General features: G+C 39.5%; 1 protein-coding gene across 1 annotated transcript in view; it reads right to left on the bottom strand.

The window, feature by feature from the left end:
- Nucleotides 1-193: 193 nt before the first annotated feature.
- cep192 (centrosomal protein 192) overlaps nt 194-23,384 on the bottom strand; it is a 104,365-nt gene continuing 81,174 nt past the window's right edge. Inside the window, 12 exon segments of the mRNA XM_052023440.1 lie at nt 194-725; nt 2,498-2,556; nt 4,644-4,767; nt 8,909-8,927; nt 8,971-9,022; nt 12,497-12,616; nt 14,631-14,726; nt 17,139-17,218; nt 21,254-21,381; nt 21,383-21,432; nt 21,434-21,454; nt 22,636-22,741. Of these exon segments, the coding sequence (XP_051879400.1) occupies nt 587-725; nt 2,498-2,556; nt 4,644-4,767; nt 8,909-8,927; nt 8,971-9,022; nt 12,497-12,616; nt 14,631-14,726; nt 17,139-17,218; nt 21,254-21,381; nt 21,383-21,432; nt 21,434-21,454; nt 22,636-22,741 (994 nt within the window). The 3' untranslated portion in view covers nt 194-586.

The following is a 23,384-nucleotide window of genomic DNA, read 5'->3' as shown; positions in this document are numbered from 1 at the left end:
TTTTAAATCTCACATTTGACTCAATAGCTTTGAGAGCAAAAAGATGTGCTGCATAACAAAGGCTTATTCCTGAAGAATGGTATGTATGCATACAGTGTTTGATATTGAAAAAAAAATCACAGCTGCAAACTCAGTTCTATTGGATTATACTCTGCTTAACTTTTAAAACATAAAACATGTCTCAAAAACCAAGTAAATATACAATTCTAACTTTATTTCAAATATACATCAAAATATAAAACCAGCCACAAAATAAAGCTTGTGCAAAATAATTTGTTATACAATACTGAAGGAAAGAGCAGAAACCTGTACAGCCCTGCCACAGTAGGCTGGGTTTTTTTTTAGTATGGTACAAATGTTTACCAAAATACTTCTCTCCTTTTCAAAAGTCACAGTGATGGTGTTAAATCAAAATGGCACCAGTGTATAAATAGCTTAAATTTACAAATTAGTTTTAAATCTTGTATACAGAAGGTGCTTTTTCATATTGTTACAAGATTTCTACATTACATTAGAGAGTGTCAAATATTTTCTCCAGGTTAGTTCTACAATTAATACTTCAGTTGATAAAGCAGTTCGACTTTGTTCATTCTTTTGCAACAGCTTCACCAACAAGTCGAATAGGGATACTTCCACATGTATCTGTTTGTACCACGAGCAATGCCTCGAATCCTCCCTCTAACTCTGGTTTGAACTGGACAGGTAGATTGATGTAGTGTTGAGCACTAGACAAAATAGCAAAGATGTTAAATGAAAGGAATAAACAATAAAGTTTTTTTCTCCTCAACTTTCTGACCAATAAAATGTCCTTAAAACGTGGTTGCTTGCACAAATGTCCTTACAAACATTACAAGTCTTAGAAGTAGGGGAACCATTGGTTTAGAAGTACTGCTGCAAGAACTCCATTTTGTATTGTTCTGTGGTTAGAAGCTAGGAACTATAGAGAAACAAGAATCTTAAAAGGTCCAAGTCTGGAAGCCTCTTTAAAAAAAAGATAAAGAACGGTAAAGAAAAAGTGCAAATGGAATACTGGTCTTAATTTCAATAAGCACTGAAATATAAAGGAAAAGATGATATTATACAAAGCTCAGGTTACACCCCATTACATGAATGCATTCAGTTCTGTATCCTCAAGGGGTGTAACACAGATTCACAAGAGTAATGCAGCAAAGCTGGAAGGGTTAAATTATGAAGAAAGGTTATATAGATTAGTCTTGCATTTAACTTGAGTATAGAAGATTAAGGGGTGATCTAATTGAAATGTTCATGAGGACTTATGTATTGAGGGGATAGTTCATAAAAATGTGAGCCACAACCTTAGTCTCTAGGTTAGGAAGCAATTAACACAAAGAAAACTGGAAACTTTGAAAGCTCCTCCCAGGATTTCTTGGGGTTAGGTCAATTGAAAAATTATCAGCTTCATTCTTCCCATTTCTAATCAATTTTGAGGACGAAATGCAGGGCAATGTAGTGGTCCAGTGGTTAGCACTGCAGCTTCACAGCTCCAGGGATCAGGTTTGATCCTGACCTCAGATGCTGTCGGTGGTGAGTCTGTAAATTCTCCGTGACTACATGGGTTTCCTCTGGGTGCTCCAGTTTTCCACCCATATCCAAAGGTGTGCTAGTCAGCAGACTAATTGGCTGCTGTAAACTGCCTCTAACGTAGGCAAGATAGATGAGGAAAAAAGGAATTGAAGGGCATGTTATTAGAGAATAAGCTCCAGGAGAATGATGGGATTGTTCTGCTAGAAGCTAACATGTAGCTGATGGACAGAATCACCTCCTCCTATATCGTGGTAAGTAGGAGAAAGGAACATGTTAGATTGTTTTTGATCACTAATGCCACATTAGGAAGTTAGTGAGAAAATAAAAGTGAAGGACTGAAAAATCTACACACTGGTGCATTGTAAGACACAAATTTATCTTGTAATGGAGCTCTTATTCAACTTCTGGGACATGGAGGATCAGGGAGCAAACATATGCTTTACAAGTCCAAAAGGTATTCCAAATCACTTTACACTTTGGAAGTGTAAAACTCCTTTGTAGGCAAACTCTCTGATCAGGATGATGATGTATCCAATCAATGGTTGGTGTTATTTGGTAATCTCAGAGATTTGGTAAAATTTATTACTTCAGTAATCATGTCCCAGGGAAAGGTAAATCAAACGTGTTATTGAATCAATTTCATTAGGATAATTTTGTTGATTAGGGTTTGCAGTCAAATTTGAAATATTAAAGCAATTTTTCCACTACATTCCATTTAGCCATCATCGACTTTTAATTTTCTCAGCCTTGGAGCTTATTCTGTCCATAAGAATGACGTGCACATTCTATTGATCGTCCATTCACACAGAAAGATGCATTCTCTTCAACCATTAAAGCATGAAGCTGAGGACTTAACATAAACACAAGGGACAGGATTTTTTGTGCAGCAGTTCAAACATGGAGGTTTGAAATTTAGTTTACTCGAGTATTTACTTCTTTATTGGTCACTCACCGCAATGAATAATTGGAATGCTTGATATAAAATGGCTCTCTGGGATTTACAAACTTCAGCTGCAAAATCAACACCAAAAGCATTAGCATAGCTGCAAGCAAATACAAACATGCTCATTACAAACACATTTTAAAATTACTGTTTTATCCAATAGTTGTAAGTAGTCAGCAATGGGCCCAAACATTATATCTGAAAAGCTTTTGAACACTATTTTAGTTAATGGCATGAAGCATGATTGCAAATCAAATGCACATGCACCACTTCAAATTATCAGCATTAACAGTTTTTCATTTCATTTATTCTTCTTTCTTCAATGACTTCTGTGCAGAAAAGAAAACTAGGCTACATTTATTGGGGATTTCACCAAAACTTGACTATTCCCAATGGTGTTATGTATCATGCAAAAAAACTGAAAGAAGATGGTTAATAAACAAATTGCAAATAAAACCAAAAGCTAACAATAACGGAACCAAATAACAAGGGCCAACAACCCAAGTCCTTGGCCTCCAGCACTTTTCCAATGAAGCTACTGGCAAGCTTTAGGTACACCGAACCTTATCTTTAATATCCTGTTTTTCCTTTCTTTGTCCAACACCATAATCACTTGCTTATCATCGCCTGTCAAACCCTAATCTTTTTCCTCAAACCACTTTCCATGGTTCTTTCTTACTTAAGTTGTTGACTTAGAACATACAAGTTCTACTTTTAAAAAAAAATGTTTGATTAGAATGAATATGTCATTGCACCAGCTGCTTTTGCAATTACCAAGTAGACAATATTCCTTTAACAATCTTTTATTGCAAGAAAACACAGCTTACTTGATCTACCAAAATGCAGATCCAATACAAAATGTATGCAATTTTCTCTCAAGATTTAAAATATAATCTCCTTTATCTTTGGAATACATATATTAACTTAAGCAATTTCCTTTTTACCCCCCCCCCCCCTTCCTGTCCAGAATCACTTGAGAAGGGTCTTCAATCTGAAATTAACTGTTTCGCTTTAGATTGCTGTTGTCTGACCAGTGTTTCCAGAATTTCTGTTTTTATTCTAGAATCAGGGGTTATCTATTTTATTACTAATTGGAGAAGTTATTTCTTTACACAGGAGGTTATAAGGTCTTGGAATTGTCTACAGAGGGTTGGAACAGTTGAGTATAGTGAAGATTGTCTCAATACCGATCTATATATATAAAAAAAATCAGTGAGTGTTTAAAATGAATGCATCTCTAACATCATTCATGAAGTTTGCTAACATTCAGGCAGAGCAACCCCCTTGATCGTCAACTTATCCACCACCCAAAAGGTAAATCCTCTCCACCATTTGGGCCCTACGGCTGCAATGCATATCACCTACACAATGCACTCCAGCAACATCTTCAACAATAAATCCCAACCTCTATGACCTTGAAGAACAAGGGCTGCAGATGATTGGGAATGGTACCACCTGCAAGACCCTCCAGGTTGCATACCAACTTGAATTGGAAATATATCACCATTCCTTCAATGTCCTTAAGTTCAAATTTTGGATCTCCCCATTCGTTATTTGGCAGACAGCAGTAATTCAAAGGGAAGGTTGCCTTGCCGAGGGTAATTAGAGATCGACTTTGCCTGCAATATTGATATTACATTAATAAATAAAAATGATTTAAGCTGATGAATATCTGGCGTTTCTCTGTATTAACTGTACCATGTGTGCTTGGGCTCCACTGAGAGATTCTAAAACAGCAGATGAGTCAGTACGTAAAATTTATAAACAGGCTTTTCCAAGCACAGTATGTAGGCTTAGGCATTTGACGCTGCAGCAGTCCCATTGATCAGCATGCTCATGACACTATTTTAAACACATACACAATGCCGTCCACTCAATGCAAACACAAGTGGTGGTTGACCTGCATAGTGTAGCATGTCAACACAATTCATTGCCTGCACTAGGATGTCTGCATGAGATGAGAGTACTTTCTCTGTTCAGGGTATCATGTAATGAGTTATTCTTATAGAAGTTATTCAAGTGAAGAAACATTTGCGCCTTTGTATATTGCAATCCTGTTGTTACAAACTTACCATAAGTTTGCTGTGACATAATTCTGAAAGTTACATGCTCTTTTAAACTATGCTTAAACTTACTGTACAGGAGGAAAACTCACCGAATGTGCAACAGAGGAACTATTGCGTAAATGAACCTTTAATGTGCTTGATTCCCGAACAGGGGTTGCAGGGAATGAGTATGAATCTTCAGGAGCATAAACACCCTTGTATGGCAACTCTCGTCTGGAAATAGCAAAATTTAAGTTATTCCCATAAGTTCAGGTTTTCAGTGAAAGCTTTTGCAATACATTCATTCCACAGAACAGAATTTTCAGTGCAACAATGTAATCGAACTAAACAGTTCTGCACAAACAATGCATTTTCTCTATATTAAGTATCAAAACTGATGATAATTTTGTCAGAATTCAGAACCAAGCATATATTCAGGAAAAGATAATTGCATAGATGTGATATAGATTTAATTCCACGTAAATGGATTATTTGCTAAACAGAAATTCATGGAATAAAAACAGCAATGGTTAAAAAAAAACTGGCTTGGAAAATAGGGTCGTAGCTAACAGTAGCTTTTCCAGATTGGAATGAAATAGACAGTAGCATTCTCCACTGCTCTGTGCTGGAGCAACTGTTATTTTTGGAATATTAATGGCTTAGACGTGCATTTGCAGGGCAAAATTTCAAACTTCAGTGATGGCACAAAGCTTGAAAACGAGGTGAAGGCCAAAGAAGAAAGGCAAATTCAGGAGACTGGTGGGACGGGCAGATACTTGGCAAATGAAACAATGCAGAGAAGTGTAAAATTATACAGCGAATAGTATAGTTCTGAAAGGGGAGCAGTAATAAAGACCTGGTCATAGGGCGAGAAAGCAATTACTGAAGTAAATGAAAATCTGTGCTGCTTAAATAGAGGCATTGAATACAAAAGTAAAAAAGTTTTATTGAACCTTAAAAAAATGGTGAGCCTACAAATGGTCTCCATCTAATTTTGGACACTGCACTTTGGGAAGAATGAAGGTCTCCAAGAGACTGCAGCAAAGATTTATTTGAAAGCTTCTAAGGACAGGGAAATTTCAGCTGTAAGGACAGATGACAGAAACTAATTTTCTTCCTCGAGCAGAGAAGATTAAAAGATTTGATCGAGGTGCACAAAATCTAGACTTATTTAGATAGAAACTGTTCCCATTACAGTATTTGTTTAAGGTCCAAAGGACACTGATTCAAATTGGGGAAAGTTTTAGGGGTAACACAAGGAAAACCTTTGTGCAGTATGTAGTTATGATTTAGAATGCACTGCTTGAAAGCAAATTTAATCTTCGCTTTCAAAAATAGATAAATATTTAAAAATTGAGAAGATCAATGGGAGAAACGAGGGAAATGAATGGAATGGATTGCTGCACTATAGTGTACGAATAAGGAGATCACGTTTGCAATTAAAAATATTGGTTAGGCCGCACTTGGAGTATTGTGTGCCGTTCTGGTCACCCCAATACAGGAAGGATGTGGAGGCTTTGGAAAGAGTACAGAAGAGATTTATCAGGATGTTGCCTGGATTACAGGATATGAGCAAAAAAAAAATGTTAGCCATACACAGGTTGTCTTCTCCAGGGGGTCAGAGGCTGAGGGGAGACCTGATAGAAGTTTATAAAATTAGAGGCGTAGATAGGGTAGACAGTCTGTATCCTTTTCCCTAGGGTAGAAATGTCGAATACTAGAGGACATGCATTTAAGGAGCGAGGGGGAAAGTTTAAAGGAAACATGCAGGGCAAATTAAAAAAAATACAGAGTGGTAGGTGCCTGGAACGGGCTGCCAGGGGTATTGGCGGAAGCAGATACCATAGTGATGTTTAAGAGGCTTTTAGATAGACACGTGAATATGCAGGGAATGGAGGGATATGGATCATGTACAGGCAGAAGAGATTTACTTTAAACTGGCATGGTGTTTGGTGCAGATATTGTGGGCCGAAGGGCCTGTTCCTGTGCTGTACTCTATGTTCTAAGTAAAAGCTGCCATACACAACAGTATGAATGACCTATCTTGTGCTGTAATGATACTGTGATTGTAAAAAATTACCTATGAAACTTCATTTCTTTTACCTTGATGTACAAGGTAAAAGACTATACATCAACAAAGCAGCAGAATGCTGTGGGATTCCAAGATTCTACCAGCTTCACTGCCCACACAGCTACCAAAACACTGGGTTTCATTCTGCATACATCCTACATGGATCACTAATGGCAAGACCATTTCTATTACATTCAACAAATTTATAAATCCAACACTGGGTTAAGCTGCATTTCCCCCCAATTTTTCTTAGAATTGTAATAGTTTAAAAGATCAGAGAGGACTTGGGTTAAACAAGTCAATCACCGAAGTACTTTACTGGCCTGCATTAAAAGCATCATACGTCCATGCATATTTCCTCCTACTCGCAGTTCAAGACCATCAGTCAATCAAAACAGTACAAAATTACCACTGGCAGTCTGAGCTTCTCATCTGTTTTCCAAGACTGAAATCGTCCAACTATCTTTTGGTCCTTAAGAGATCAAAACCATCTCCAAGCCATGATGAAACAGGTGAAACAGCAAAAGTTTTTTCACCTCAACAAAACTATTTTAATGGCTTGGGAAAGCAGAAATATGCAAATTATTGGCAGCAGCATTCATCCCCAAAAGTACCTCCATGAATGAAAAGAGAATCCTCCCGGCAGTAGACTTCACAGTGATAGCTACTGTTTTAGGGATAAGTGGTTGTATCATTCAATCTTTTTAATAGAGGGGTAGGGATACTCCAAAATTTCTCTCTCTGTATAATTCAATGTTTATCTGCCTCAGAACCATTACTTGTCAATATCTAAAATTTACTGACCTCAGTCATTATTTATTGGAAAGACAATACCAATACTGATCAAACACGAGTTGAAAAATCTAGAATCTTTTTCCCTGCAATTTAAGATATTTGTTAAATCAAAAATTTGGATATCTTCACCCAAAGGTTCTGAAGTATATTTGATGACTAAGAAACATTCAGTGACTTCAGATTCAATTCTCAAATCCTCACTTTTTTGGAAAGCTTGTTATGAAGATTGAAGCCCATGGAATAAAGGGGTCACGGATAGGAAACTGACTAAGTGAGAAGTAGACATAATCGTGTTTATCAGGCTAGAGGAAAATGTAGTGATAGTACTGGGACCATTGCTGTTCTCAATATGTATTAACGGCTTGGACTTGGGTGTATAGGACACAGCTTACAAATCTTCAGCTGTCAAAACTGGGAAGCACAGTGAACTGAGGAAGATAGCTGTAGATTTCAAGTGGATACAGGCAGGTCAGTGAAAGATTAATTTAATGCTGAGAAGTATGAAATGTTACATTTTAGTAAAACAAGGAAATATCGTAAGAATAAGGGGATAGTAGAGAAATCTGGGGGAGTATGTGCATAGATCATTGAAAGTAGCATGGTAGGTTGAAAAAGCAGATATAGATACCTTCAGGATCCTGGGGTTAAACAGAAGCAGAGAGAACGAGTGCAAGGAAATTGTGATAAAGCTTCATAAAACACTCCTCTGGCCACAACTGGAGTTTTGTTTTTAAGTGCTGAATGCTACAGCAAGAAAGAGTCAAAGGCCTTAAGAGTGTTTGCAGAAGAGGTTTACCAGAATGATTCCATGGATGAGGAACTTGAGTTGTGTGAGTAATCTGCAGAAGGCGATGTTGTTTTACTTATGTAAGAGAATGTTTGTGGTGTGTGGTGGGGTGGGGGGGGGTTGGGGAAAAGATAGAATGAAGTCAACTAGCAAGAGGTCAAAAAAAAAAATGACACAAGGGAAAATCTTTTTTAAATGGAGTGGTTAGAATCTGGAAAGCACTGCGGGGAGGTGGGGGTTTGCCGTTAAGGAGCAGGGGTGTTGGAGGTAAGGTAGATTCAATGGAAACTAGACAAATACACGAAAGGAAAAAAAATTCTTCAGGGCTACAGGGAGGGAGTGGCAGAAGTTGTACTGCTCTTGCAAAGAGTCACTGAGTCACAGAGTGGCTTCCACATTAATGTGACTCTGTGACAGATTATCATTCATGAAGCCTTAATGTTCAGGGTTCAGAGGTGACACTATGGTAAAGAAGTGAATGTAATTGATTGATTTCAGGCAATGACAAGATCAGACAGCAATGTTCACAATAAAACAGGTGTTTCACATACTGTAACTACACTTGGGTGGCCCCTGCTATTAAAGAATCAAAACCAAGATATGAACAAGAATTGTAGCAAAGAATATGAAGCTTGTTACACTGCACAGAAAAAACCAATAGCTTGAATGAGAGCTATGTCCTACCCTGATTTAATGACTTACAACAAATATCTTTTACTGACCCAGTTTTAGTTAATCTTTCTGACAGAGACTTTCTTGTTTTCACTGTTGCTTCTGTTTTAACCAGTTTGTGTGGCTGAATCAGTTTCCTTAGAGCTCACTTTGGGTTTTGTTCCCTTAAAAAGAAAGGTGTTTATTACACAGTTATTCACACTTTAAACAGGAAAAAGTGTCCACACTCATGTCAATACTTAACCTTCTATAAATAAAAATAATTACTGCATCCTGAGAGCTTTCCATTTCTCCTTTCATTCACATTTAATCATGCTCTTTTGGGATTTTCTATCTGCAGCTCTGATTTCCAACATCTATTTTTTCACATTCCCCGAACTCTATTCTTCACTTCAAGTATTTAGATTTCTGTTTTTCCCCCCACCCCCCCACCCCCCCCCCCCCAAAGTGCACCGCTTTACATTCATTGTTCATAGAATCACAGATTCGTACAGCACAAACAGGCTCTTTTGGCCCCACCTTCTCCACGCTGACTGTAATGCTCATCTCATTTACCGACATTCGGTCTGTCTCTCTCTATGCCTTCCCTATCCAAGTACCTGTCCAAATGCCTTATAAACATTGTAACAGTATCTGTCTCCACCACCTCCTCTGGCAGCTCATTCCAGATAGTTCACCATTGCCTTGTGAAAAATTTACCTTTCAGCTCTCCTTTAAATTTCCCTCATCTTAAACCTGTGCCCTTTTGTTCTAGACTCCACTGCCCTGGGAAAAAAGATTCTGACCATTTATCCTGTCTATGCCCCTCAATGTTTTTTTTAAAATGTCTATAAGTTCACCCCTCAGCCTCCCATGTTCCAGTGAGAATCCTTTCAGGCCTTGGGGAATTATCCCCAGCCTATCCAATCTCCTCCTTGTAACTGGCCCTCCATTCCAGGCAATAGCCTGGTGAATCACTTCCACATTCTCTCTATTGGTCCCTACCATTCACTCGATATGTCCTACCAGAATTTGACTTCCCAAAGTGCATTGGCTTCACACTTGTCTAGATTAAAGTCCATCTGCCACCACTCCACCCAACATTCCAGATGATCCATATCCTGTATCCTTCACCAACCTTCTTTGCTATCTCTCTGATATCACCAATTATCGTGTCACCTGCAAACTTATCATACCCACTACTTTCTCATCCAAGTCATTTATATACATCACAAACACCAAACGGTCCAAGCACCAATCCCTGTGGTTACACCATTTATTGCAGATACTCATCCACCATTACCCTCTGCCTTCTTATCACCAAGCCAATTATGGATCGAGTTTGCCAACACACCTCAGATCCCTTGTGCCTTAACCTCCTGGATCAGCCTACATTGCGGACCTTTGTCAGAAGCCCTTACTGAAGTCCATCCCCTTGTATACCATGTCTACCTCTCTGCTCACATCAATTTTCTTAGTTACCACCTCAAAAAAACAAACTGCACAAATCATGCTGAGTCCTCTGAATCAGTCCACACTGTTCCAAGTGAACATAAATCCTGTCCCCTCAGAATCTTCTCCAACAACTTCCCTACCATTGATACAAGGCGTCAGTTGACCAGTAGTTTCCAGGCTTACCCCTACTGTCCTTTTTCAACAAGGGGACAACATTAGCCATCTCCAGTCTTCTGATATCTCATGCATGACTAACGTAGATGCAAATATCTCTGTCAGAGCCCCAGCAATCCTCTCTTGCTTCCCTTACCAATCTGGAATAGATCCTTTTCAGGCCTTGGGGAATTAGCCACCTTGATGTGCTCCAAATATTCCTAGCTCTTCCTCCTTCCTATTACAGACATGCTCTTGCTGCTCTTCTAACTGATTTTAGGATTCTGTCTCAGGTCATTTCACATTTCATGGCCCCTTTTAGCCCTAATTTTTTTTCTTAAGCTCTTTCCCACATCACCTATAAACCTCAGGTGACTTGTTTGATATCAATTTCCTATACCTGACATACACTTCCTTCTTTTCCCTGACCAAGCCTTCAATGTTCTTCATTAACCAAAGTTCCCCAAACTTACCATCTTTGCCTTTTAACTTTACAGGAGCATGCTGACTCTGAACTATTACTGTCTTGCTTTTAAATATCTCCCACTTATCAAATGTTTTTTCCCTCCAGCAGATGCTACTTTTGCCAGGTCGTGTCTCACGTTATTGAAATCTGCCCTCACAGTTTAGGGCCCCAAATTGAGGGCCAACTTTATCTTTTCCATGACTACCCTGAGGCTAACTGAACTATGGTCATTATAGTTCAGTACATATGGTTCATGTACAATTCACTACATATGGGCAAGCACGGTAGTGTAGCAGTTAGCGCAACACTTTACAGCGCCAGCGACCCAGGTTCAATTCTGGCCGCTGTCTGTAAGGAGTTTGTACGTTCTCCTGTGTCTGCGTGGGTTTCCTCCGGGTGCTCTGTTTCCTCCCACATTCCAAAGACGTATGGGTTAGGAAGTTGTGGGCATGCTATGTTGGCGCCAGAAGCGTGGCGACACTTGCGGGCTGCCCCCAGAACACTACGCAGAAGATGCATTTCAGTGTGTTTCGATGTACATGTGACTAATAAAGAAATCTCATCTTATTCCCAAAGTGTTCCTCCACAGAAACTCAGATCACTTTCCTATCCTCATTCCCTAAAATAATGTCAAGCACAGTCCCCTTCCTAGTAGGACTCTCTACATATTACTTCAGAAAACCCTCGAATGCATTTTACAAATTCCTCCTCATCTAAGCCCCTTGCAGGAAGGCAATCCCAGTCAACATTGGGAAAGTTAAAATTCCCCTACTACTACAAACCTATTGCTTTTACACCCTCCTGCCATCTGTCTACACATCTGTTCTCCTCATTTATAGGCCATTGGGAGGACTATTCTACAACTCCATCAAAGTGACTGCTCCTCACTTTGTACTAAGTCCTACCCATTATAGCCTCATTGGCTGATCCCTACAGGATATCTTCCCCAAGTATGGCCACATTCTGTGATGGCAGAAGTATCATAATCCCTTGTGTTGATTCACACTCAACTCATCATCTTACTGATGAGGCTCCTTGCATTAAAATAAATGTAGTTGAGCCTACTTACCCTCTCATGCTTCCCTTCCTGTTTCTACCTACTCATACCACTGGACTTGCCAGTTCTACATTCTACACTAGGTAGTGTAGCAGGTGGGGAGGCTGTCTTTTGAGTTCCACACCCCTGCCTCACTAGTTTAAACACTCCCAACTAGCATTAGCAAACGTCCCTGAGGATATTGGTTTCCCTCCAGTTTAGGTGCAACCTTTCCTTGTACAAATCACCCCTGTCCCAGAAAAGATCCCAATGTTCCAAAGAAACCTGAAGCCGGCCTTCCTGAACCTGCACTCATCTGTCCTTTCTTCATATTCTAGAGTCACTTGCACATGGCACAGGGAGTAATTCTGAGATTACAACCCTAGAGGTCCTGCTTTTCAACTTTCTACCCAAATCCCTAAGTTTCCTTTGCAGGACCACAGCTTTTCATACCTATGTTAAATTGCATGCTGTGCAACATTATTCTCTCACCCACCCAAATGTATCACACTTTTCCATTCAACAGCAGAAATTATCGTTTTCACTTACCACACCATGAAGTTGAAACTGAATCTTGTTTTTTATATGTGGCTCTGCAACCAGACGATATTCCAGATCCCAAAACTGAGCATAGTCCCCCTTATCTCGAGGCATAAAAGAGACAGGCAACTGGAAGAGATCATCCAAAGTAATTTCATTAAGTGCAGTGATTAATTCTGCTTCTTTTGAGTATTAGCAATTCAGAAATTTTAAGGAATGCAATTAGACTCCAAACATTTTCTGGATGTAGCTGATCTTGTGCTCTGACCTTCAGGAGCAGTCTCCTGCACAGGACCTTGACAAAGGCCTTATTGAATTCCACAGACTACATCAACTGCACTGCTCTATACTGATGAGGACAGTGTGGTTGATGTCGTCTATATGGACTTCAGCAAGACTTTTAACAATGTCCCACATGGGAAAATGGCCCAATAAGGCAGGTCAGCGAATTGAGGCAGAAACTGTATCGGTAAATGGTGACAGAGGGGGGGATGGTGGAGGGCTATTTTTGTGATTGGAAGCCTGTGACCATGGTTTACTTTAGGGATTTGTACTGAGATTCATACTGATTGTGTACATGAACGATTTGCATGTGAATGTAGGACGAATGATTAGCGAGATCACAGATGATACTAAAACTGGCGGTGTTGATAGTGAGGAAGGTAATCTAAGGCTACAGAATGATACTGATGAATGAGGGCCATGGGCAGAACAATGGCAGAAAAAATTTATTCCAAAAGGCGTGAAATAGTATATTTTGGGAGGACTAATAAGGCTAGTACAAAACTGCAAAGTGGTAAAATACCAGGGAGCATCTAGAACAGGGGGATCTTTGTGTACAAGTCCAAGGACCCCTGAAATTAGCAGCACAGGTAGATAAGGTTGTTACAAAAAGGCATGCAGGTTACTTGCCTTTATTAGCTGGGACATAGAATACAGGAATAGGGAGGTTAACTAATAAAACATTGATCAAGACAGAATTGGAATATCAAGTTCTGCTCACAACGTTCCAGGAAGAATGTGATTTCATTGGACAGGGTGCAGAGGAAACTCACCAGGATGCTGCATAGAATGGAGTGTTTCAGTTATAAGACTGAATAGGCTGAGGTTGTTTTTCTTAAGAGTGAAGAAGGCAGAGGTCAGACCTGATTGAGATATATAAAATTATGAGGGGCATAGATAGAGAGTGAGAAACTCACCATGCCTTAGGCGTATTTTAAAGAAGTACATATGGGTCTAAGATGAGGAGTAGAGGGTATCTGAGCAAGAATTTTTACACCCAGAGGATGTTTAGAATATGGAACACATTGCTTGAGGGGTGGTGGAGGCTGAGGCTCTCATAACATTTTAGACAAGCACTTGAATTATCAAGGCATAGAAGCAAAGGGTCAAGTGCTGGAAAATAGAATTAGTCATAGATGGGTACTTGATGGCCTACTTTGACATGGAGTCCCCTTCTGTGCTGTATGACTGATTCCATATGCAAATGGATGGGCCAACCTAAAAATTTCGAAGGGATATTATGAAGGCAGCACCCAAGAGTTTCTATTTCTGGATTGTGAATTAATGTATATTATGATTTGAGATAAATAATAGAATAATTCTCAACAGTTAAGCCATTTGCAACCAGCTTACTCAAGGATCTGCAACACCACAGAACAACTGCTGACAAATCAACTGAAATGCAAGTTCAACAGAGTTTTTTTTCCTATAGTGAGGAAACTGGTACATTTTGTGCCTTTGCCCTGGGAAGGTGGAGAGTAATACTGGGCCTTGAGCTTTGACCATTGTATCTGTGTGCTGATGGCCCTCCCACAATGATGGGAGTAGGGACTTACAGGAGAGTAGCACAGCAGAGAAGGGTATTGGGCATGGAAACAGTGTGAGGAAGCAACTCAAACACTTTCCATTTGGCAATTATATTTTTTTCTGCATGCTGATCATTGCATTCTGTGTAGCTGCCAGGCATTGTTTCTTGAACTTATTCCTTTGAACTGCTGTTTTTGCATCTTACCACCCCAAAACAAATTTGCACGCATTATATGTAAACAAAATTATACAACTTTATTCACTCCAATATAGTGTGAACGTAATCAAAAGCAAGTGTTCAGAGTAAAATAGTTGTATCAAAATAGGTTCTTACCTCTTCTGTGCTGTGCCCCTGTAGCGTTCCAGACACTCTCGAGCATCGGAAGGCTGTGTAGGTTGCTCTATATATATCTCCACTCTCATCTACCCACTGTTGAATATAGCAAAAAGTTATACATAAGAAAAAAAATTGTCTATCAATAGAGAATGTTTACAAAAGAATAAAAGCCACAGACATCTGAGGGGCTCAGAGTAAGGAAAATACATGCTTTATTACACCATTACCAGTGTCATTACAGAAGGCAGCAACTGCACATATTGTAATTAAAGAAACAGTAATAAAGTCAAAAATGTAGGAAATACTCAGATCAGGAAAGAATATTAAAGTTACTGAGCTGAAACATTGAGGTTGTTTCTCTTCACTGATGCTGCCTGATCCACTGAAAGTTTACAACAATTTGTGCTTGTCATTCATATTTCCAGCTTTAAACTATTTTATTTCTCTTTCCCCCTCGAACTTAAGGTCACTTAGAAGGACAAGATAATGATACACTTCAAAAAAAAAACATGCAAGAGTCTCCAGCCATTAATGATATGCTGCTTTTCTATTCTTCCCACCCAAGCACATAACCACTCATTTCCTATTATACTTGCTAGTTTGAAAATGACCTGCTAAATCCTATTGTCCTCTTCTGTTAATATCTATCCAAGCTAATATGTTGCCCACAACCCCATGAGCCCTGCTGATATGCAGTAACCTTTTATGTGACACCTCAGTGACTACCTTTTGGAAACTCAGAAGCCCTACATCCACTGGTTCCCCTTCACTTAGCCAGTTAGTTACATCCTTTAAGAATGTTGCTATATTTGTTAAAACTTTTATTTTTCTAGATTGGGTACAGGATTCCCTATGCTGAATGAAGCCTTTGTTGGTAACTTAGATCTTGCCCCTTCTTTCAAATGACCTACATGACTTCCGCTTTATGGTCAGATTAGAAGTTCAGGAACCAATGATCCAACAATTAAATTTCTGGCCATCAATATCCAGAAGCTTCAGGATGAGGCAAACTTGAAAAGAGCAGGAGGTACAAAAGTAAACTCACTGGTAAATAATCACTGAAGGCTAAATTTCAATCTGAACACAAGATAAACAGAACATTTAAAATTACACAGCTGAAAGTAAATACAAAAGTACAAGCAGTATCCAAGATAGATGGAGTAATATAAAATTAGAGCAAAAACAACTTGACAAATTTTACAAAAATGATAGTAATTTATGAATTTACAGAAACAAAATTTGCTTTTTTTTAAAAAAAAGTAAAAGGACACCAAGGAAGACAAGCCTATAAGGTAAAAACCAAAGCAAGACTCTTTTGATGGAAGATTTAGCAGGGAGGAAATTACAAAATAACATTGAAACTAAGTTAAAATAAATATTTTACCTACTAGCTGGAATATGAAGAATTTAACAAACTCAAATAAACTTTAATTTTGTGGCATCTTAATATTAAAATAAATCCCAATGTAGTTTAGAAATGGATGGCAGGCATTTCAGATTACCAACAAGAGTTCTGAAGAGGCTTTATTGAAAGGAATATAGACCAGGAATTCCCATAAGAACCATACAGCTAAATGTCACCATCACGGGAGGAGAGGTAGGAATGAAGAAAACGCAGGACATGATTAATGAAGCTTGTAACATGAATCTGTTACAAACTGTAAAGTCAGTGTAGTTTAACGCAACAGAAGAATATGAAGATGAAGGAGTTTAAATCCATTGTGGATGGAAATAAAAGATGTCCAACACTATTTTGAATTTAAGCACAGGACCCCCTAGCCAATATTCTCATTATTTCTACCTATAATTCTACTTACAATAATCTACAAGACACAAGGCTTGGAAGAGAGAGCAATTTAAATCACTCCTTTTTGCCTGACATATGGATGCTGGGCCAAAGGCCTCTTTCTGTTACTCTATTACAGGATTCAACGGATTTCCCAATCATCAGCATAAAGCACATCTTTGGTAATGGTATTGGTTTATTATTGTCACTTGTACCGAGGTACAGTGAAAAGCTTGTCTTACAAACCGATCGTACAGGTCGTACATCTTTAGTGCAGTGTCCAGTTTTTCCAAGTTTTTTGAAGGTATGTACAACTGTCAATGAATCAGGTAGCAACTGTCCTTTAAATCACAATAGTTGTAGAAATCTTGGTGGAAAAAAAAGCAAATTTACAAGGTTTAGGATAATTTAAGTATGATAAGATGAACTCTTGACCTCAAAATCTACCTTGTTATAGCTTTGCATCTTATTGTCTGCCTGCACTTTCTCTGTAACTGAAACACTTTATTCTGCATTGTTATTGTTTTCCCTTGTACTACCTCAACACACTGTTGTACTGAAATAATCTGTATGAATGGCACGCAAAATGAAGTTTTTCCCCACTGTACCTCGGTATCTGTGACAATAATAAACCAATTTAAAAATAAGTTTGTTTTACAAATTTTGATATGCAGAAAATCACAAATGGCCAAAATGTGAATTTTTCTGGATCAACTTACCTTTACATATGGAGGTGCGAACGATGATAAAAACCACTGTACAGTTTCTTCTCCATCATTTTCAATTTCTAATAATGATTCTGTGTTGAGATTAAAAGACTGTAAATTTTAAATAAAAAATTACAAGGACAAATCCTTTGCACTTTTATGCTATATAGTCTTGGCTCAATGGTAACTCCCTCAGCTGAGAAGACTGGAGATTGAAACACCATGACCCTGCAGCAAATAATTTAGGCTGACAAGAATCTAGTGTTGAAAGAGTGGTACATTGCTGAAGATCCTTTCATTTCATTCAGTTAAAGTAAGCAACCGCCAGCCCTCCCAGTTAAATTTAACTTATTCCATGGTCCTACTTAAACACAAGTATGGGTTATTCTCCTGGTGTGCCTGCCTGACATCTATCCTTCATCCTGCATTAATCACAAGGATATAGATGTAAATGGATATGGTAGACAATAGGTTTTGCCATTCAATCAACAGATCTTGACCAGAGCACAAAGTGTTACTGTGCATTGCTCTCTTCAATGTGGGATACCAGGATTACGTATCTGGACTGCAAAGGCAACCTGACTTCTTTCCTTGGCATAGGGCAAATAAGATCAGAGAACTGAATGCATAGCCCAAAGACTGGTATGAAAGAAAAGGGTTTCAATTAAAGCCACACTAGAACCAGTGCTGGGAAAAGAGCGGTTTCATTGGGATTGACGACACCTGAATTGGGCCAGGTTACATTGTCCTAGTCATTTGATTCATCAGGGCTGCAGTTTAAAGGCTTTAAGTTAATACTGAGGAGAGTGGGAGAATCTGGAGATGAAACTTTGAAAGTTAAGGGAAGTGGCAAAGCAATAGTGCAGGGTAACAAAATGGATAATGACAATCAGAGTATTGAGGAAGGGGACAGTGCATACAAAACAAAGTAAATCTCCAATTCGAGAGAGAACAGGAAAACACAGCGCAATGGCAGCATTGAAGGCTCTTCTCTGCTGTAGCATTTGCAGCAAGACTGAAGTAATGACACAAGTAGAAATCAATGGATGCAAATCCAACAGCCAATAAGATATGGTTGCCAAGTGGCCAAAGCTGGGAATTAAATACTCCAGCATACTTGATTCTTAGAAGAGACAAGCAAAATGGAAAAGACCATTGAAGAATGGGATAATGGGATAAAGGCAGCAGGAGGAAAAGATCTGAGCTCAGTAAAATCATGTACAATCAGTTTGGGGGGGGGGGGGTTGGGGGGGGGGGGGGGTGGGGAAACAGCAAAGACACAAACAGTGATGGGAGCTGTATATTGAGCCACAAGCAGTAATGGTATTTAAGGACACGTATATATCAGGGAAATTAGAGGTGCTTGTAACAACAATAATCACAGGGGACTAAATTTACATAAAGACAGGGCAAACTAAATTTGGCAGCAATAGTGTAGAGGACAAATTCATGGAGTGTATAAGAGATGATTTATTGATGAACTAGTAGTTAAGGTGCCTTTGGGCAACAGCAGTCAAGTTCTACCACGGCTCCCGCCCCCCCCCCCCCCCCCCCCCCCCCCCCCCCCCCCCCCCCCCCCCCCCCCCCCCCCCCCCCCACCCCCCCCCCCCCCCCCCCCCCCCCCAACACACACACAGTTTTCTGCTCAACTCACTTGAGTTCCTCCAGCAGGCTGCTTGTTGCTGCAGATTCCAGCAGGCACAATGCACCTGTACAGTGGCATGCAAAGTTTGGACACCCCCTGGTCAAAATTTCTGTTACTGTCAATAGTTGAGTAGAAGATGAACTGATCTCCAGAAGTCATAAAGTAAAGATGAAACATTCTTTTCAACATTTTAAGCAAGATTAGTGTATTATTTTGTTTTGTACAATTTTAGAGTCGAAAAAAAGAAAGGAAGCACCATACAAAAGTTTGGGCACTCCAAGAGACTTGAGCTCTCAGATAACTTTTACCAAGGTCTTAGACCTTCATTAGCTTGTTTAGGGCTATGGCTTGTTCACAGTCATCGTTAGGAAAGGCCACGTGATGCAAATTTCAAAGCTTCATAAATACCCTGACTCCTCAAACCTTGTCCCAACAATCAGCAGCCATGGGCTCCTCTAAGCAGCTTCCTAGCACTCTGAAAATTAAAATAAATGATACCCACAAAGCAGGAGAAAGCAAAAAGAAGATAGCAAAGTGTTTTCAGGTAGCTGTTTCCTCAGATCGTAATTTAATTAAGAAATGGCAGTTAACAGGAACGGTGGAGGTCAAGTTGAGGTCTGGAAGACTAAGAAAACTTTCCGAGAGAACTGCTTGTAGGATTGCTAGAAAGGCAAATCAAAACCCCCGTTTGACTGCAAAAGACCTTCAGGAAGATTTAGCAGAGTCTGAGTAGGTGGTGCACTGTTCTACTGTGCAGCAACACCTGCACAAATATGACCTTCATGGAAGAGTCATCAGAAGAAAATCTTTCCTGCATCCTCACCACAAAATTCAGCGTCAGAAGCTTGCAAAGGAACATCTAAACAAGCCTGATGCATTTTGGAAACAAGTCCTGTGGACTGATGAAGTTAAAATAGAACTTTTTGGCCGCAATGAGCAAAGGTATGTTTGGAGAAAAAAAGGGTGCAGAATTTCATGAAGAGAACACCTCCTCCAACTGTTAAGCACGGGGGTGGGTCGATCATGCTTTGGGCTTGTCTGCAGCCAGTGGCATGGGGAACATTTCACTGCTGGAAGGAAGAATGAATTCGATTAAATACCAGCAAATTCTGGAAGCAAATATCACACCTTTTGTAAAAAAGCTGAAGGTGAAAAGAGGATGGCTTCTACAATAGGATAACGATCCTAAACACACCTCAAAATCCACAATGGACTACCTCAAGATGCACAAGCTGAAGGTTTTGCCCTGGCCCTCACTGTCCCCTGAACTAAACATCAACAAAAATCTGTGGATAGACCTCAAAAGAGCAGTGCATGCAAGACGGCCCAAGAATCTCACAAAACTAGAAGCCTTTTTGCAAGGAAGAATGGATGAAAATCCCCCAATCAAGAATTGAAAGAGTCTTAGCTGGCTACGGAAAGCGTTTACAAGCTGTGATACTTGCCAAAGGGGTGTTACTAAGTACTGACCATGCAGGGTGCCCAAACTTTTGCTTCGGGCCCTTCTCCTTTTTAGTTATTTTGAAACTGTAAAAGATGGTAATAAAAAAGTAAACTTGCTTAAAATATTAAAGAAATGTGTCATCTTTAACTTTATGCCTTTTGGAAATCAGGTCATCTTTTACTCGCTTAGCTATTCACGCTAACAGAAATTTTGACCGGGGTGCCCAAACTTTGCATGCCACTGTATCTCACTGTACTTGTGCACATGACAAACTCAACTTGATTTGGGCCTTATGGCCTATTGTTTTTATTTCTTTTGTTCTTCCACTGCAAGCCATGACCTTAAACCAATCTCCTGTGTCCTCCATCTTCCAGTGGGTGCAAGGAGCTCATGATCAAGACCACAACCATCCAGTCAGTAACCTCTGCCAGTTTGCTCCCATTTTCTCATCTTCCACACCGAATGTCCACTGCTCTTCCCAGCTTTTCTGGTGAACCCTTTCTCCTCTCACTCTTCCAAGTTCATTTTGTCCACGAAACTCATGGCCTAACCCATCAACGCCACTTCTCCTAAACTCCTGACCACCCCACTTCATGGGCATCATGTTCTGTGTTCTTTCTGCAAGTACTGCACCCACTCCCATTCAAAAATTTTCCACTGTAATCTTATCACCTACGAGCTCAATTATTGGCCAAACTACTGGCTTACCTCCAACCTCTATTTGCTTTACAAATCCTTTGAATATTTTGGAAGACTCCCACATGCATGCCGAACTTGCAGAAACTTTTTGTTTTGAACCTCTTCAATGAGAATATAGGGAAGAGAGACTAAGAGGACAGAATTTATCTGTCTCTACATGACATTTCTTATCAGCTGAACAAAATGGTTGTGTCAAAGTCAATGCTAGAGGATCAGGTGATGGAAGACTGATGGAAAGTTCCCACCAGATTTTAGGATGCAGTCTTCCAATTATCTATGAGCAGTATATGATCAGGAAACATAGACAATAGAGTAATTAAATTTTTTCCATTAGTTTACCCGAGCTTGACCCAGCTGCCGTTAGAGGAAAATGTACAGTTCGATTCTTTATCTTTAGTTTGCTGGGTGGAGACTTAGATGGAATCTTTGATGGATGTACGTTAGGAGTCCAAGGTTTCGAGTCCAGTACCACATTTGGGCTTTTGTACAGCTACTGAAGTGTCCATTGTGACATCTTCCCCGAATTTGTACTTTAATTAACTGAAAATAAAAGTTAAAAAAAGTTACTAGTTAAACTCTGCATAATACTGAAACAAAAGGACATAATAGGGTGAGTTTGGTAATAATACTCAAATGACCTTGCTCATTTTGGCTATACTCAAGCTTCAACCTTTTAAAGTATCAAAATGAGAATGCAAAATTTAATTTAAAAGTGTTTGCGCCACATAGTATTAAAACCTCAGGTATTCCTTTATTCACAGAAATGCTGCATTCCCAATGCTCGGTCTAAGTGTCTCTTAAATGTAGTGATCGTGTCCGACTCCACCACCTCTTCTGATAAAAGGGATTTTGGGGGAACTTTCTAAAACTTCTTCCTCTCACCTTAAACCTATGCCTTCTTGTTTTTTTATACCCCTGCCTGTGGAACAGGGATTCTGACAATCCACCCTTATCTCTGCTTCTTGTAATCTTATACACCTCAATCAGGTTCACCCCACAGCCTGCCTTTGTTCCAGAGGGAAACAAGCCTAACCTTTCCAATCTCTCCCTATAACTAAAGTCCTCCAATCCAGGCAACATCCTGAATCTCCTCTGTACTTTTTCCAGTGGAACCACATCCTTCCTGTAGTGTAGTGACCAAAACTGCACACAATACTCTGAGTATGATCTAACCAAGATTTTGTTAAAAGTTGTAAAACAACATTTATATTCTAAGCCCTGACCAATCAAGGCAAGCATGCCAATGCCTTCTTCACCACCTGATCTACCTGTGCTGCCACTTCAGGGAACTATGGACTTGAACTCCAAAACCCCTCTGTTCGTCAACATTTCTTAGCATCCTACCATTTATTCTATATGTTCTACCCTAATTTGCCTTTTCAAAATGCATCAACCTTGCACTTGTTAGGATTAATTTCCATGTGCCAATGCTCCACAGTAATTTCCATCTGAACTATATGCTGTTATAGCCTTAGACAACCTTCCTTGATGTCCACAACTGACTGTGGTCATTCCAGTGGCAATTAATGATGGACAAGTAACACTAGTATTAACAGCAACTTCCTCATCCCGTGAAAGATAAAAGAAAATCCTTCGCCATGCACTTTCCCTCTTCCACCCCCACTTCATTCTGCATTGTCACAGGCAGTAGTCACCAGAATAAAACAGGAAACCCCACATCAAAAATTAATTAACCCCAAATAATACTGTACATTCCTTACCTGCTGCTGATTATCACAGTGTACATAAATCTGTCCACTCCATGGCACAGCAGAAGGTTTCGCAACAAGAGAAGGATTTGGACTCACAAGAATTAGTAAATGGCTCCTGATGGAAAAAAAGCAAAGCATTATGTAACTATGGGAAGGCCTTTCTCTACATGAAAAATTTCAATGCACTACAATCCTCCTTACAAATAAATACTACAAGCGACCCCACCCCCCATGTGATGGCCATTCAGGTTATGGAAGTTTGCCCTTCTGAAATTCACAAATCACTACCAAAAAATTAGAGAGGTGAATAAAATTCGCTCAAACAGAATTTGTGGGGAAAAGTAAGTAACACAAAATGCAAAAGAAACAAATGTTGTCAATTTTTAAATTTTAGTCACTCAACACTCTGGGGCAATAAGATTTGGATATGACATCTCTCCGTTGAGTGGGTTGTCAGTCACAGCCGAGCCCTCCTTTGCGATGCTCCCTCCAGTCCAAGGACACGTGAGCAGGGGTCTCAGAGCGCAGCTCTGCTGTGCTCTTCATCTGCACTGCAGTTTTGTGATTCTGACATAATGGCATCAAACTCAAAGTCGATTGCCTTTCCCACAGATTTTCCCATTACATAACACATTGTTTCATCTGTGTAGGTAAAAGAGAGGGGAAAAAAAACTACAAATTCATAATCATTGTGCCAAGTTTTCCAGACAACAAATTTTTCCAGGTTTCAATCCAGCTGCCTACTACTTCTCATACTT

This window comes from Pristis pectinata, chromosome 9 (genome assembly GCF_009764475.1).
Source record: "Pristis pectinata isolate sPriPec2 chromosome 9, sPriPec2.1.pri, whole genome shotgun sequence".
NCBI classification, from domain to species: domain Eukaryota; kingdom Metazoa; phylum Chordata; class Chondrichthyes; order Rhinopristiformes; family Pristidae; genus Pristis; species Pristis pectinata.
Note: the sequence above shows the minus strand (reverse complement) of the source record. Positions and strands in the feature narration are given on the sequence as shown.